At 47.5% G+C, this 16,036-nt stretch overlaps 1 protein-coding gene across 1 annotated transcript in view; it reads left to right on the top strand.

Annotated features, from left to right (window-relative positions):
* Window positions 1-2,047: 2,047 nt before the first annotated feature.
* Window positions 2,048-16,036, top strand: part of UBE2O (ubiquitin conjugating enzyme E2 O) — a 67,089-nt gene continuing 53,100 nt past the window's right edge. The window contains 2 exon segments of the mRNA XM_050908289.1: window positions 2,048-2,084; window positions 2,087-2,412. Coding sequence (XP_050764246.1) covers window positions 2,048-2,084; window positions 2,087-2,412 — 363 coding nt within the window.

The following is a 16,036-nucleotide window of genomic DNA, read 5'->3' as shown; positions in this document are numbered from 1 at the left end:
TTCATTTGCTGCCTTTCCACTCCCCACCTCCTCCGCTTTACAGAGGTCATGGCTTGCAGAGAGAAGTCTGTACTCACAGAAGCACATCCCTGTGAACAGCTGTATAACCATGTAGCACTGAATGGATATTTAAACTGTCTTTCCCCAAGGGTACGCTGCTATTTTCCCACCCAATGGTCCCTTTTAGCTCTATTCTGCTCCTTATCCCTGGGGTCGATGCTGAGAAATGCTCCAGCAGGGAACCACATCAACGCGATACACCTCTGATTAAAATGATGCCGTAGCAAGTGATTAAATGCTGGCGTGGAGGTCGGGCTGACCCGGGTCCCGGGGGAAGGTGGGCACTGAGAGTGCTTGCACTGCCTGCAGCTCCCTGATTCGGGAGCAGAACAGGAATAGTTTGTATTTCACCATCACTTAGAGCATCCTGCTGCCCTGCTGCCCACACCTCGGGATAGCCGGGGAGCCGGGCAGAGCTGAAACACCAGCCGGCTCCCAGTGCATCCCTCACCCACGCACCACCCGTCTGCCCCAGCCTCTTCCCAGCTGCTTCCCAGGGTTTTAGGACTGTTTGCAAGGTTGGAAAATCCCAGCGGGCCTGAGGAGAGGGTCCCTGCTCCCTTGTGGGCGGTTAATCTCGGAGGTGAGCACGAGCAGACCTTTATCCCGGTTGCTTTTCCTAAAAGGAGAAACCTTGGAAGGAGAACTGACAGCCAGCTGGTTGATCCAACCGAGGCAGAGCAGCCTCACGTTTGTGGGAGGGAGAGGGCAAGAAGGAAAACACCGCTCTGCTGCTCCGGGGGTCTTTCCTGCAACAAAACACGTCAGACTGAGGATTTCAGGCATTTTCCTGATACTCCAGCCAGCGCTCCACAGGTGAGGAGATCTAGGGAGCGAAGAGGCAGGATATCTTTGGGTAAAGGACAGGCAGCGAAGGCTACTTTGGATTCCTTTAGCCCTTTGCCTACCAGAGCAGCGGGACCCGGTCAAGAAACCATTTCTGTTTCAAAAATCCCTGCAGACAGAGGAGGAAAAAACCTCTTAGAGTCAATGAAGCCAAATGTTTGGCTCATTTGCACACCCTAATGAGGGCTTCTAGGAGCCATAAAAAGCAAGACCGGGCTCTGCTGTCGGCTGGAGAGCACCCCTCAGCAAAGGGCAGTGCCCAGTGCCAGGGTGGACCCCCACCCCGTGCCCAGGGCGGCCGCCTCGGCAGGGCAGGGAGGGCCCAGGTGGGGGTGAGGGGTGGTGGGTGGGCTTTGTGCCCCCTCCCCGTGCAGACACCCGCATCTAGGTTGCAATGTCGAGGCTTTTTATAGTAGAGCTGCACAAACTTCTGGGGTGAGACCCATCGGCCGCTCCAGCTGGGCACCAGGACTGGGGGCATCTCTGCCCCCTGGGCATCGGCCCAGGGATGATGCAGTGCAGCCCCCCATGACTCGGGGCCCGGGGATGATGCAGTGCAGCCCCCACCCCCCGGTGACTGGGGGTCCGGGGATGGTGCAGTGCAGCCCCCCATGACTGGGGGCCCAGGGATGGTGCAGTGCAGCCCCCCATGACTGGGGGCCTGGGGACGGTGCAGTGCAGCCCCCCATGACTGGGGGCCCGGGGACGATGCAGTGCAGCCCCCCCATGGCTGGCGGCCCGGGGACGATGTAGTGCAGCCGCCCCCCATGACTGGGGGCCCGGGGATGATGCAGTGCAGCCCCCCCCATGGCTGAGGGCCCGGGGACGATGTAGTGCAGCCGCCCCCATGACTGGGGGCCCGGGGATGCTGCAGTGCAGCCCCCCATGACTGGGGGCCCGGGGATGATGCAGTGCAGCCCCCCATGACCGGGGGCCCGGGGATGATGCAGTGCAGCCCCCCACGAAGGCCGGGTCCGGACCCGTCACCTCCCGCCCCTCCCGCGCGGTGGGCGTGGCGCGGCGTTGGGCGTGTCCCCGCCGGTCCCCGCCCCCGGGCCGTTACTTGCGCGCGGCCCGCGCCGCCCATCCCCTCCCCCAGCCTGCGCCGGCGGCCGCGCGCTCTCCCGCTCTGCCCGGCGCCATGGCGGACCAGCCCGCTGAGGCGGCCCCGGCCCCCGCCGCCCCGGCCCCCCCGCCGCCCTGCCCCTGCCGGCCCCGCCGGGCGGCTCGCAGCGCCTCCTCTTCTCCCACGACCTGGTGTCGGGCCGCTACCGCGGCTCGGTGCGGTTCGGCCTGGTGCGCCTCATCCACGGCGAGGACTCCGACTCGGAGGAGGAGGAGGGCGGACGCGGGACCGGCGGCGGCGCCGCCAGCTCGGGAGGCTCCGAGTCGGGAGGCCCGGGGGCCGGCGGCGCGGAGGAGGGCCGCGCCAGCCCGCTGCGGCGGGGCTACGTGCGGGTGCAGTGGTACCCGGAGGGCATCAAGCAGCACGTCAAGGAGACCAAGGTAACCGGGGCGGCCTCGGGCTCCGCCGGCTCCCGCCGAGAGGGGCTGTCCGCGGCCTGGCTCGGCCTCTGCGTCCGTGTGTGTGACACCCCCCCCCCCCCCGGGGGGCCTGGCTCCGTCTGCAAGACCGGCGCTCCGCCTTGGAGGCCTCCCGGGGCAGGGGCCTGCGCGGCCTGCCGGTTTGCGGGGCTGCCGGCCGGCTCCCTCCCCCGCCGGCTGTGGTGTTTGGCTGCTCTGGAGGCACCCGAGAAGGGGGTTGTTGCTCCTTTTCCCGTATCACCCCCCGTCCTCGCCAGCCGGTGGCGGCGTGCAGGAGTCTGAGCGTGGGGAAGGTGGACGGTGTCCTCCAGAGGTTGAAATCCCTTTCCCTTCCTTCATCACGCTCCTTCTGGAACCCAGGCATTGATGACGCTCCTGCCTTTTGCTGGTGGCAAAGTATGGCTGTTTCGCTGGGGGGCTGGGATTTAATGGCATAAGGAGAGGCCTGCCTGTGAAGGTGATTTGAGCAAGCTTCCAGACCCCTCTTACATGGTGGGGATGTGGGCCAGTATCTCTGCCTTGTCAGTGTCGTCATTGCCTGTTTTAGGGGACTCAACAGCCGAATAGGGAAACCTTGACTAGATAAAGATTTCAGCGGCAAGTAACCATGGTTTGGATCTGCCCTTGTTTACGTGAGCGTTTACCCCCTGCTGATGAGACATACGTAAGTGTGTGACCTCTTAATTATATCTGAAGAGCCACAAGGTGTAGGTCTGTGTTAGAATATTCCCACTTCACAAAGTTCGTCTGGCGTGGGGTTTCGCACAGACTGACTGACAGTACGGAGACAAAAGCGAGCGAGGGGGCACTGTAATATAGCACAAAGGGGCCTGCGAGGAATGGGCGTTGCACTGAACAAAACAGGCGGCCTGCACTGTCCTTGTAGCGGAGCGGGTCCGAGCGCTCTTCTGGGGTGGCAGGCGAAAGCAGGAGGCTTCTGGTATGCCGTCTGCTTTGCTGTTTCAGAAATGGCCCCGTACGCCGAAGGAGAGAGGGGAGACTGAGAGGAAGAAAGGTGTGTTGCAGTCCTACAGGCATCGGTAGGATTGCAAGTGCTAACAGAATGAGCTAAATTTAGGTGGTAGTGTCATTAGACACGTGACCGGTTGGAGATAAGGAAAATGAAAACAGGTATTCAGAAAAGATACTGCCATGTGATGTATTTCTACCTTAAAAAAAAAAAAAAGCCTTCTTTCTCTAAAGAACCACAATTCAATCACTGCAGCCTTCCAATAAAATCTTCGTGCGCTGTTGCAGCAAAAGTTTGTCCCAAGTTGAGTGTGGTTTTCAGCATCTAAACAAAGCTGCCTCGATTTGGGTGAGTAAACACAGGCTTAGGAGTTGTTACTGGGTCCCCAAATCCAGAAGTGTTAGCTCTGACTTTAGTTGCTTGGTAACTGTACCCTTTGCAACGTTAGAAACAGCTAGACTCGGGAGGATCAGAAATCAAAGACAGTTATGTAAATAAACGATCTGTCTGTCCTTTTCGTGGTCCTTCTCTGGTATAGGCGTCTTTACCACTTGGGTAATGGACCCTGGGGAGAAGTTTCCTAGGTGCTTCAGAAATTTAGGTGTGCTTATATTGATTTTTCCATTTGAAAAGCAGCCCACTAACAAAATTGAGAGGCATTGTGTACGATCTGCGCTGCAGGTCGAGGTTGCTAAAAACAAATCTGACGCCATTAGAAACATGTTGTGGGACTTACCATTTCGTGGTTATAATCAGGTTTTTTACCTGTCCTCTGACCTAGCCCTTTTTGGGTTACACTGATGTGTGAGAACAGGCCAGGTAAGCCTGACGTGCCTGTCATTGTCGATGCTGGGAGGGGTACAAACTGTAGGCACCGCATGGTTGTCCTGGGCCTAAAGTTTGTTGGCTTTTGGGTGCTGTTACCTGCAGATACATCTTTTGGCTGTGACTCTGACTCTCTAGCATCTTTGGCTGCGAGATTCTTGTTTGACGTCCTTAAAAACATTAACCTGTCCTGGTTGCAGCTAAACCATGGATTCAAGAGGGTGCTTGTTGCACCCTTTTATTTCCTTCTATTACCTTTTATTTCCCTGAGCTCTTAATTCTGAAATGGGCAGAGGGTAAAGGTGCTCCTGGGGCCAGGGCTTTCGCTAGCCCCATCTTGTGCCATCGTGTGCCTGTTTTGTACGTTAGATCCTGCTTTCATGTAGAAGGCTGGGTGCCTGTCTATCTCGTGTTCGTCATGCGCTTTAAGATCTATGAACCCTGGCGCACGTATTGGATAGAGCGAGTGTTGTAACCGAGGGAGAAATAAAGTTGTTGCAAATTTTGAGGGTAGTGAAACAGCACCTTTGGCTCCTAGTGCAAAGGTCAGAAGCATCTTTCTGTACCCAATTATAATCCTAAAGCTTTCCTGTCTTTTCTTTAAACTGTGGGCGGTTAAATTATTTTTTTTCAGCTAGGGAACAGGTAGGCTAATCACTTTTACTGTTGCTTCTAGAAGTTCAATGCTTGCTGTTGCTCTTTCCTGTTGGAAATGGCAGGCAGACTGCCACTTACACCCAAGCACATGATTACTGGTGTAAATAAGTAATAGAAACTTTCTCTTGAAATAGAGCTAGCAGTTGCTACAAAGCCCCGCTAGCTCCTCCGATAATAAGTGGTATATCTGAGTACATTCCTGCCTTTGATTCCTGTGTTGATAGTCATTAGCAGTATCATGACAATGATGTGAATAGAAGAAGAGCCAGGATTTCTTACCCTCTGGCTCCATGTGCTCCTTTCTTGCCTTCCATGACCACTTTCCCCATTTAAAACACTGGAAAATCATTGTTGCTCAATATTGTAAAACCCAAGCTGTCCTGGAAGGAGGAAAGCTTCCCTTTCCAAATATGTTTGCCGTCCATGTCGTGCCTGACCCAACAAACCTGAAGAGCAGTTCCTCTGACTGGCTAAAGCCATATCTCTTGTCTTCATGGTACCATTTGAATGCCAGATGTAATTTGCAACGCGGGTTGTGAAAGTACTGTGAACTGTGTGAGCACTTGATGCTTTTCTCTAACAAATTAGCAGGACTACTTGAGACCCAGCTGAATTTTAATTTCAGGATTTCTCAGCTGTAGGTTAGCATTCCTGCTGCACACTTGAGCTGCCTTTGGGAACTTTACAAAAATGCTCGAACATGTTAGATATACTAGTAAGGCTCATAGGGTGCTTTAACATGCTGCTACCCTTCCTCCTGCTTCTCACCTGAAAGCCTCAGAGCTCTCTGCCACCTTTCATTTTCACAAAGCCTGTGCAAGGCAGATATGCCTCTTCTGCAGCTGGGGGAAATGGAAAGTGCAGGTGTTGTATTTCAGCACCTTATCTAAAGGCCTTCAGCCGGCCAGGGTGCTGAGTTCCCTGCCTCCTGCTCTGTGTCTGCCTCGGGGAGCAAATGCTTGCGCTAGCGTCTTGGTGTGATGCTGTGGTACGCACGTGGTGCTGATTGATTTATGTGTAGGGGACCCTACAGGGCCTCAGAATTGCTGTAAGAGTCAAGGTGCAAGTGTTTTTTTGAAGTTTTTAGCAGCCTTTTGTTTTGTAAGGTCCAGAATACAACTTTGTTTGGGTCACAGTCTTACTGCATTCAGCTTTGCTTTGGAAAAGCATTCAAACTATCAGGGCTCCTCAGACATAATCCAGTGGCTGATCAGCTTGTTAGCTGGAAATTATCTGATGTTATCTCCACAAGTCTATGAATTCAAGTCTGCTTCATCCCACACAGCCCTTCTGTTCCTTTCCACCCTTCACTGCTATAATTTCTTGACCTCAAATATTGAGTCATGAATATAAGGTTGCAGAGAAGTTTCTGAAGACGTTACACTCACATCACTTCAAGATTTTAATGAATATTTTATTTCTTGTCTGAATTCTGCCATGTAGTTACTGCTGTGACCTGAACTTTTAAGTTGTGCTCTTTCTGTGCTTATGCTATAGAAGGAAATACTTCCTTTTACTGAAGGTCTGTGTTTTCCCTCTCTGTCCCTTTACAGCCACTCTGAGCCCTCACTGCTGGGATCCCAGCCCACCAGTATGTGCTCTTCAGATGTTAGTCCTAGCTAGTGACTCTGTGGAAGCTATTTGCAATTGAGGGATGAAAACAGAGAGCCTTAAAAATCCTCCATCTTCAAACCTGGCAAGGCGTTTGCTGTCTGGAAGTGCGGCGATGCAGCGTGGGTACGTTGCAGCAGATGAAGAGGGATGGCTCTGCGTTGAACAGGCAGGGTCCTTCTCAGGTGCTGTGAGGAAATGCTGGTCACAGTGCAGAACTCTAGTGTTGTTGCAGCACACAAATTCCATGCCCATAAACTATAAATACTGGCTGTTATTGCATGAGGAAGCTGTATCTAACCCTCTTCTTGCATCTGACATTTCAGTTAGTCTCCCAGGGGAGTTCTTTGAAACCACCTGATGTTTGTAGCTGTTAGAGGCAGGAGAAGAGAAAAGGCTTACTGGAATTTTTGCAGTTCTGTGTAAAAGAGAACCACTTTAATGGGTGACCTTTCCATCCTGTGAGTATCCATTGCAAGGTTATGTACCCTTGAGTCGATTCCCCGTTTTACTTTGATTTGTTTGGCTCTTGCAATATAGACTTGGGGATCATCATTAATATTTTACTGCAAAAGTGGAATCCTGCACAACTCGCAGTATGGAAATCTCAGGAGTACTAAATAATGTATGCTATTACTGTATGAAGAGTTGTTTTGTGTACAGTGTGCAGAGTGAATTGATAATTCAGGAGCTGCAAGTGGCCACCTGGGCTATGCAATTAATTATAACTATTCCAAATCTAGACAGGAATGTTATTTTTAAAATGGACGAAACCTCTCCCCAAGCAAGCAGTTCTTGTGACGCACTCTCTTCCAAGGTGCACTCACTTTCAATGTGCCAGTAGAGCTTAGAAAAAAAAAAACCAGCTAAATTAGTAATGCTCTTAGGACTAGTAAACAAACTAATGTGCACTAAAAGCTTTAGAAGGAATCAATCAAAGCCCATGGCAGGCTTTGAAATACCTGTGTGAGTGAGGCATTTTGCTGCAACTTTCTCATACAAGTTCTTCCGTTGCTGATGTGATGCAGCTGCAATGCAGACTTCTGTAAAGAAGCGGCTTTAAGCAATTTTATAAAGTTACTTTTTTGGCTGAAGGTTCTTCATTGAAGTTAAACAGCAGAAGCTTTGACAGATGCTTTTTGGGGCAAGGTCTTGCTTACTTATGGCAGCTGTCCTCAACTCCTCTCTTCAGAGGAAAGACACTGTTTTTAATGTTCAGCATCTGTGTTGGTGCTGGGAAATAATTGGTGTTTGCGAAGCTAAAAGCCTCTTCTTGTTTGACTGTTTAATTACTTGGGGGATTTCAAAGGCTCAGAAGGTGATGACACCTTCCTAAATGCTACTTAGGAAAAACCTGCCTCATTGTTTCCACTTTACTGTTACCTCCCACCACGTGCTGGGTTTTTGCCCAAATGGGTTGTTGTAAGCACAGGAGCTGATACTTTAATCTGAAATCTTTGCACTTGCTTTTGAGGTTGTCAGTCCTGAGTTTCCTGGAACTGAGAGATGCAAAATGATGGCTTGGCTTTCTTCTTTTTATGTAGTGCTCTAGAGCACTTGACCTGTAACTCAGTTCAGGCTCTACCTTGCGTAGCTGGTGTGTCCTACTCCTGAGACCTTTAGACCTGTGGCAAGGTAGGAGGATGCTAACTCCATCTTCTGGAACAAAAAAAAAACCATAGGGAGACTCCATGGTAATGTTTGGGCTTTTTTCCATTTGCTGTTGGCTGTTAGGCTGCTAAATAGATGTGTGCATGTTTGTCTGAAACCAAAATATTCTGCTAACTTGAATTTGTGAAGTTAACAAACTTCAGCAAAAGTCAGTTTCTCTTAGTGGGAAGGTCCTGGGACTGGGTGGGGGATTTACCTTTGGCAGATATGGATAAGGTTTTTTCTTTCTGAATGTTAAGTGTTTCTGTGAAGGGAGTAGGAGACTACGTGGGGGGTAGAGTGATAATGATGGTAAGAGATGACTTGAAACATCAAATACTATGAAAAAACGTGGTTTTGGTGGTAGAGGTGGTGGGAATTACTGATAACTGTAATAGCTGCAGTGCTTTCAGATGTGCCTGAGTTTCAAGTTGACAGGTGTCCTTTTAGATTTACTGCTCTTTTTGGTCTGTGCTGAATGAATTGCATGGAGGATCCTGTGCCTGCAGTGGTAAGCCAGAGCACGTGCAGCCCAACTTTGTGCAGTTAGGTGTGTTATGGGCTCGGCTGTGTTTCTTGATAAAAAACACCTCTTACTGTGCATTTCAGGATTATTCTTACCTACCTCATGTATTTGACTGTGCATCTGACAAAAAGAAGGGTATGGAGCCATGTCTGCTGCACTTTCTGCCCCAGCCTTTGGGGAGTGCTTGGACCAGGCAATGGAAGTGGCCCAAGTGGAAACTGAACATTTACTGGGCTGAAATCTTCAGTGTGGTGTAGATGGGAACAAACATATTGATGGTGGATGTGGACTTGATAACTGTGTGTTGGATATGTGCTTGTGCAGGAGAGGTAAGGGGAAGTACAGGTGATGTTAGATTTGTCTTCTGCCCTTAATTGTTTAGGGTTTAAAGCAACTTAATGGAGAGATAGATCCAATAAGCACTCGCAGATGGAGTTGCTCCCTGTTACAGAATATGACATGCAGATCGAGGCCAAAAATGTAGGTTGAGAGTGGTCAGATTTTAAGACTAAGGAATCTGTAGCTCTCTACACTAGACTGCTTTTTGGGTGGTTGTTTTAAAGAAATGACATCACCTTTATGCTTTGTTCATCCTTCTCCATCGGTCAGGTACATGCTGCACCAGAGAAGCTCTGTGACTGTGGAGGGGGTCGCAGAGCAGTTCAGGTTATGGGGAAAACTTAAGCGAAATAGCATTGATGCCTGTATGCTGCGAGCTTAGAGCGTGCACCATGTAACTACTAACCTGCTGGTCTAAACTTTAATGAATTAATAGTTAGAGATGTGTGGAAGTGCTGTCTAGAGCAGTATCTTGATGAGACTCTAGTTTTGGGCGGGTTTTTTGGACTTGCTTTATTAGCTTCTGGCATGGGGTAGAAGGCTGCTTGGGTATATAAGGGGAGCAGGTGGAAGCCAAGATAAAAAATGCTTTTTGTGCACATGTGCTGAGATCTTGAAAGTGGGATGCATCAAGCTTAAATAATTTGCCCAGTTTTTCAAGGGGTTTGAACAACCAGCTCCCTGCTACGGATGTATGTTGGATGCTCTAGGTAGGTTGGCTTCTTTGTCATTGCAAAGCTGAATTTTTTTCCCTGCTTTTGCCATTGTCTTTAAAATCATGACCTCTGTTTCTTTCCTCAACAGCTGGTGCTGTAGCTTTGTGAAACGAATGGGCAGTGTGAAGGCTGGTAGGAGGTGAGACCAAGGACTTGCAGCAAAGCAGGCTAGGAGAGGATAGGAGGACTTGGTGTCTTACTGTAGCTTCCAGGCCAGGAAAAAATTTCATTCACAGAAGTAAATTTGAAATAAGAAAATCCTGCTCAGCTTGCATTTGCAGTGGTATCACTTCACAGCCTCTGGTTACAGTCTCTTGAGTTGAAGAGAAACTAGGTAGCTATGCCCTTGGTCCATTAAGCAGCATTCGTTTTGTACAATAAAATTGCAACAGTAGTACCATGTATTCGGCACACATCAAACACAGCCTCGGTGGTTTGTTCTTACCACTGCCTGTAAAGCTATTAGCTTCTCTGCTTGAGGGAGGGGTTTGGAGACTGACAAGTGAAGAGGGCTATTTAATCACCAGCTGAAAAGATCAAGAGCTTAAGGCTTTTAACTATGTTTCTTAGCCCAAAGCTGGGAGTTCCTAGTGCATCATTCCTGTTGAAGTGACTGGGTACAGTTTTCATTCGTCAGTGGACGATGAACCTTCTACTTAGTGAAATACGCTAATACTGGGAGAGCTGGAATTAGTTCCATCACGACTGATTTATTTTTTTACCTACTTTTGAAAGGGTATAACTTCTTTGAGAATAAAAGAATTGTGCGTATGAATCATTTTGGTTGTAAGAAAAGGTGCTGCTTCTCTGCTGATAAGGATACTTAGCAAGTAAGTAGCACTCTTCATCTTCAAAGAGCTTTCTGGGCTCTGATGTGGCAGTGCCTCTTTGGCTGTGCAAGTTGGAAAGGTGACAAAAACTTCCCCCTCGGGTGGCTCTGGGTAAGACAGCCAGCATCAGTGCTGCCAGGCCTGGTGGTGTTTTCCTCGTGTGTGCTCAGTGCCTTCTCTATTTGACCCTTTCTGACCAGGGCTGGAGAGCACAAGCTGCCTGCTCGGTGGAAAAACTTTTGATGTTCCTCAGTGCAGTTATAGCTAGAGACTTCTGTCTGGGCAAATTATTCTCACCCCGAACCATAATACATTGGTTATTTGGCGTATGTGTAAAATGGGATGCTTGGAAACTAGAATGTAGTCAGTGAAGAGCAGCCTAGATGTAGGCTGTTAACTTAGTTCATGGCAGCGTTTCTAGAATCAAGTGGGTGTTTCAGGCCTCTTTGCTCAAGTTATATTGTTAAATAACTGGTCCTAGATCTCAGTCCTCAGTGAAATTGTTGGCAGCAGCTATGCTGAAACACAGCTGGAGCTTGAGTAGCACTCTGATCACCAAGGAGCCTTTGTATTTTCCTTCATCTGGCTTTACTTCAGATGGCACTAAACTGGCCAGTTCTGCCTTACCTGCTGCTGGAGAGGGGTCGGAGGCCTTCCTGGCCGCTGCCCTTCCCGTCTCAAGTGGCCAGTGCTGCCACTGGCCTCTGCCCTCACACTTTTGCTTTTCAGTATTTGAGGTGTGCATGGAGTACTGCTTAATATTTTTGTTCAGAGTTGATCAGACTTCCAGCAAGGCCCTCTTTGTCCTTTGGCTTTGCCCTTCTGTCTGCTTTTGAAGATGAAAGTTGGTTTTTTCCTTGGAAGGTGGGTTATATATCTAATCCAAGTGAATAATTCTCATGACTATTGCAAGAAATATTCATGCTTCTGTTCAGCGTCTGAGTCCAAGTTCCTTGAAACAGCATTAGTCTTGAGACAAAATAGCCACATTTTCTAAATTTAGAGTTACTATGCAGTTGTGTAACTGGCTGGAAATGGTACATAATGAACTGCCTCTTCATATTTGTTTTGTCCTTAACACATGCGACTTCTGTCAGAAGCCTTTTCTCTGTCCTTGTGCCACAGGTTGTAAAAGTTGCTCTGGTTTCCCATGCTGAAGTACAGTCTCATCTTAGTGAATTGTCTGTGGGCCTCAGTTTAAAGCAGAAAATGGGAGCAGGGAAGAGGGAGGAATCTCTGTCCTTCCTGGAAAACTTCTGGGTTTGGTTTTTTTTTAAAGTCTGCAGATGTGGATGATTCATTTGCTTCCTGTAAGAGGTGGGCTGGCCAACATTTCGGGTGTATTCTAGAAAGCTTGGGAAGCTCTTCCTAAGGTGGTGTAGTAGTATATAATGTTTCCTCCTTGGGGTATATTTAATGCAGCTTGTGATTGATGAACATAGACCTGAATTATCCTGACCATGGAAGCTTTCTGAACTGGAGCAAACTTCACAGGATGAAGCAAGCTGCATCCTGGATGAAGCAAGTTGCTTCCTAGACTGTGCACCTCTGTGTGTTCCTGAAATATAAGAAAGAAGAGAGCACCTTGCAGAATTACACAGCAGGGAAGGTGACACTGCACAGGAAATACCAGAATTCCTGACTGCTTAGATTAGGAAGAAACTTCAGGATTTTTTTTAATACATTGATATATTTATCATCCTAATGTGCCAGCTGTCAATGTTTTGAGATCTCACTTCATGTGTAAAAATGAGACAGTCAGATTCAGAGTGTATTATTGGCTCAGTAACTACCTTTTCACCCAGAACATCTGACCTGTGTAGCTGAATTGGCTTATTTGCCCTTTTGACTCTGGGGCTGGAAACTTCCTCTGTTTAGTTTTGTGTGGTGTAGGGATTGTGCTGGTACATGACCGAAATGTCTCATTTGGTTCACAAACAAAATTTGCCCTGTAATGATAAAGCAAAGTGCTAAGTACAGGGTGACTGTAACTCACTATAATAACTCAGCTATAATAAAATGTGTGCTGGGCAGGAACTCCCTGTGATTACTCGTGAGCACTCCAGGCTAGTACTAGCGAGGGCATCCTGAGCCAGTCCCTGCTATCACTGCAGCCAGCAGCAGCCTGCTGGTGTATCCATCGGGGAAGGTCTGTCATAAAGAGTTAACTGTTTGCTCTGATTTCTTGAATTAGGAAGCTGTCCCAATCTTGATGAGAAAATTTGTAATTTCTAGCATAAACTGCAAGCAGTTTACACCCATGTCATCTTGTAAAAAGCAAACCTGGCTCCTAAATAGCTTCTTGTCTTTGTAAATGTGCTATTATGTGGTGAAGCACAATCATTTTCTCCCTTTTCACCCTCAGACTGTATATCACTAACTTCCTTGCCAGATAGGCTCTTTCCCTGCTCATCTTGCAGCGCTTGTCTGCACCTACTCCAGTTCGCACTGTGCTTTCTTGATCAGAATTGGCTCTGGCTGCCCTGATCAGCCTCGAGTACCTTGTTGAATGGTATTAATGTTTCTTTCCTGAGGCTGCTTTTATCTGAGCCCAAGTGTTAGATGAAAACTTAACACTTCCCTTATCAAGCACTCTTTGTATTTCACAGGAGTATTACGTGATTGGCTCTCCTATTTCTTGTTTTGTTGGGGATCTTAGAGAAAGATTACTAATTTATAGGAAATAAACATCACAAATATGGTAATTGATGTGGTCACTGTAATGCATGTGTAAAATCTTTAACTGGAGTCTTTCTGGTTTTTTTCCGGTGTTGACACTTTGAGCTTTGGAAGAAATCCAGGCTAAGTTCCTGGCAGCTTCTTAATTGTACTGTCTGTATTTTTTTTTTCTATTCTCAGTAACATAATTTAGTACCAGATTTCCAAATGGTAACCAGTACCTATGGATGGCCTCTATCTGCTCTTGCACAATGGTTGAAATAATTGTGAGTTGAATTATGTCTCATGTTAGCATAGTGAATGTGGCCTGAGTGTGTGTTGCACTAATTCTGTGTATTCTACTGTTTAATTGGCATTCAGGTGCAAACACACAATGTGTTTTCACACCTAACATCCTCTCTCTCACAGTGATGCTTTGGCTTCTTTTGTTTCTGCCCCATGCAGTTGCTTTCTCTTCAGATTACGGCAGTCTTTCTGATTAACATATGTACAACCATGCAAGCAAGGCAGTTTTGTACAGAAAATACTCTTATCTGAACTCCCATAGCTGGTATACTTGCTGTAAAGTGAGCACTCACTGCAAAAGCTATTTTTTTTCCTTTAGTGGTTGTGGAGATGGTTGGAAACTGATGGTGAGCCGTACATGTTGGGTTTGACAAACTGCATTTGACCTTCTTGGCCGTAGTCAGTTGGGTAGACCGGTCTCACCACCCACCCTACCTCTGATAGTTGCTATTGAGTGTACTTTGCTGCCCATGGTGACTGACATGAACCTTAACTTTCTCTTGTGATAACTTAATTAATCTCTTCTAATCTGGCATTGATAAGTGTTTGCTGCCAGGAGAGCTGTGATGAGAAATGAAGGGACTGAAAAGATCAGCTTGTAAAAGTGGTGTGTGTTGGGCAGATTCCTGTCTCTGTGCTCCTGTACCTGCTTCTCTAAATGAGTGTTGTGTTCTCATGCTGCTAAGGGTGAGCGTGTGGAGGGGGCAACAAACTCAGGGTGGAAAGCGCTTGCTTTCCAGAACTTGGATCTTTATAACTGCTTAGTACTGTTTGGGCTAGCAAGCTATTTTGTAGAAGCATTTATGAGCAATCTTAGACGTCTGCTGTGCAGCTCCTATCTGCATCTCCTTGGTGCTGGAAGAATTGTGTTGATGTGATGATGGCAGCGAACCCCAGGAGCTGGAGAGTCCATGATACTTGTTCTGGAAAGCAGCCTAAGAAGTCTTTATGAAATGCCATTTGTTCTCATTAGTGCTGCTAACTTAGCTCAGCTACAGTTCAGTTCAGATTGCCTGCCTCTGATCTACAGTGCTGGCAATGCTTGAATGAAGGCTTAAAACAAAAGATCAAGGGTTAGACACAGAATGACATTCATAGCATCATTGTCCAACCTGTATGTACTACTGAGCATGGTAGAAAAGACACCAAATTGCAGTTCTTAAGTATTTGCTAGCCTGGCTCTTAGCTCAGCTGGTTCCTACTGTGCTGTAGGAGGATCAGGTGTGTTACTGCTACTGTAGACAAAAGTTTGTTGTGGTAGCAGGTCTTTTTTCATAGCTCTTTCTTTCATTTTTATACCACTTTGCTGCTTCAGAGGCCCTTAAGTGTTCATGCCCTTTGATTAGGTTTAGTTTTCTCCCCACACCAGGATCTCTGGCCCCTCAAAGACCCTTTCTCCCCACCCATTTATCCTCACATCCCTTATCTTTGCTATTTTCATTTTTCACTGGGCGTTAAGTTATTCAGGGCAATAGCATGTTCATTGCTCTTAAGAGGGTGGTCCCTACCCTGCTCTGGATGGTGGCAGACCTGTCCAATGCTTTGCCTCCCCAGCTGGCAGGGCATCTGTTTGCCCTCTCATTTTTCCAGTTTCATCAGGAAAAATCCCTGGATGTTCTCAAAATGTTTAATTGGTTAAGTATGAACTTCTAGCCTGGGAGTGTTGCATCTGAACTGAGGAGTGATGTTGAGCTGGGTTTTTAGATTTTCCTGTTAATGAACGATGCTGGTATGTGAGCTAAAAGGGCATTTTTTCCACTAAATTGCTTTAGGGTCTTTGAAATGAAGCAGGATTATCTGTGTTCTGAAGAAGAGTAAAACAAAGGATGTTTGTTTATGTTCCCATGTGGAAATGAGGCTTCGGTAGGAACATTGCAAGGTTAGTATGTGCTATGTGCATAGCTACTACTACTTCCAGCTTAGCCTCATCCAAACATTGCCTTTGAGTTTATCTCATGCTTTCAGGAAAAGGTGGCACCTGTCATGTTCAGCTATGTGGTGATTTAGCAAAGTGGCAAATCTCCATTAGAGCCCAGGAAGAGGAAGAGCTTTTAATCATAAATGACAACATGTGGTCTGTGATTTGCACCCAGGCCTCAAGTGATGGGTGAAATTAGCCTTCTTGACACCCACCTTCCTATAAATAGCTGTTTTAACTGGGTGCAGGTGCTCCTGAAATGTCACTTGGGTGAAATCTGAGTGTTGTATTGAATGCATGTCTCTGAGCAGAGAGAGGCATTGTCTTGCTTCCTCGGATGTATCGGAAGCTGCGCATCTCTGCCAAGAGATGTTGTAATGGTGAGATAGCTATTTATCAGAGCTTCTCTTTGAAGTGTTTTGAAACTCCAGTATTTTCTTGAATCATCTTGGTGCTCCATTCACAAACCTGCTGCTGCTGTTGTTAAAATGTCACACTGATAGATATGTATTGTTTTTATAGCACCCTACTCCCCCACTGTAAGTGATTTTTTTTTTCAGGAAACTCTACACTTTTTCA

The sequence above is a fragment of the Gymnogyps californianus genome, chromosome 19 (genome assembly GCF_018139145.2).
Source record: "Gymnogyps californianus isolate 813 chromosome 19, ASM1813914v2, whole genome shotgun sequence".
Taxonomy (NCBI): Eukaryota; Metazoa; Chordata; class Aves; order Accipitriformes; family Cathartidae; genus Gymnogyps; species Gymnogyps californianus.
The sequence above is the reverse complement of the archived record's forward strand: the minus strand, read 5'-3'. Positions and strand labels throughout refer to the sequence as shown.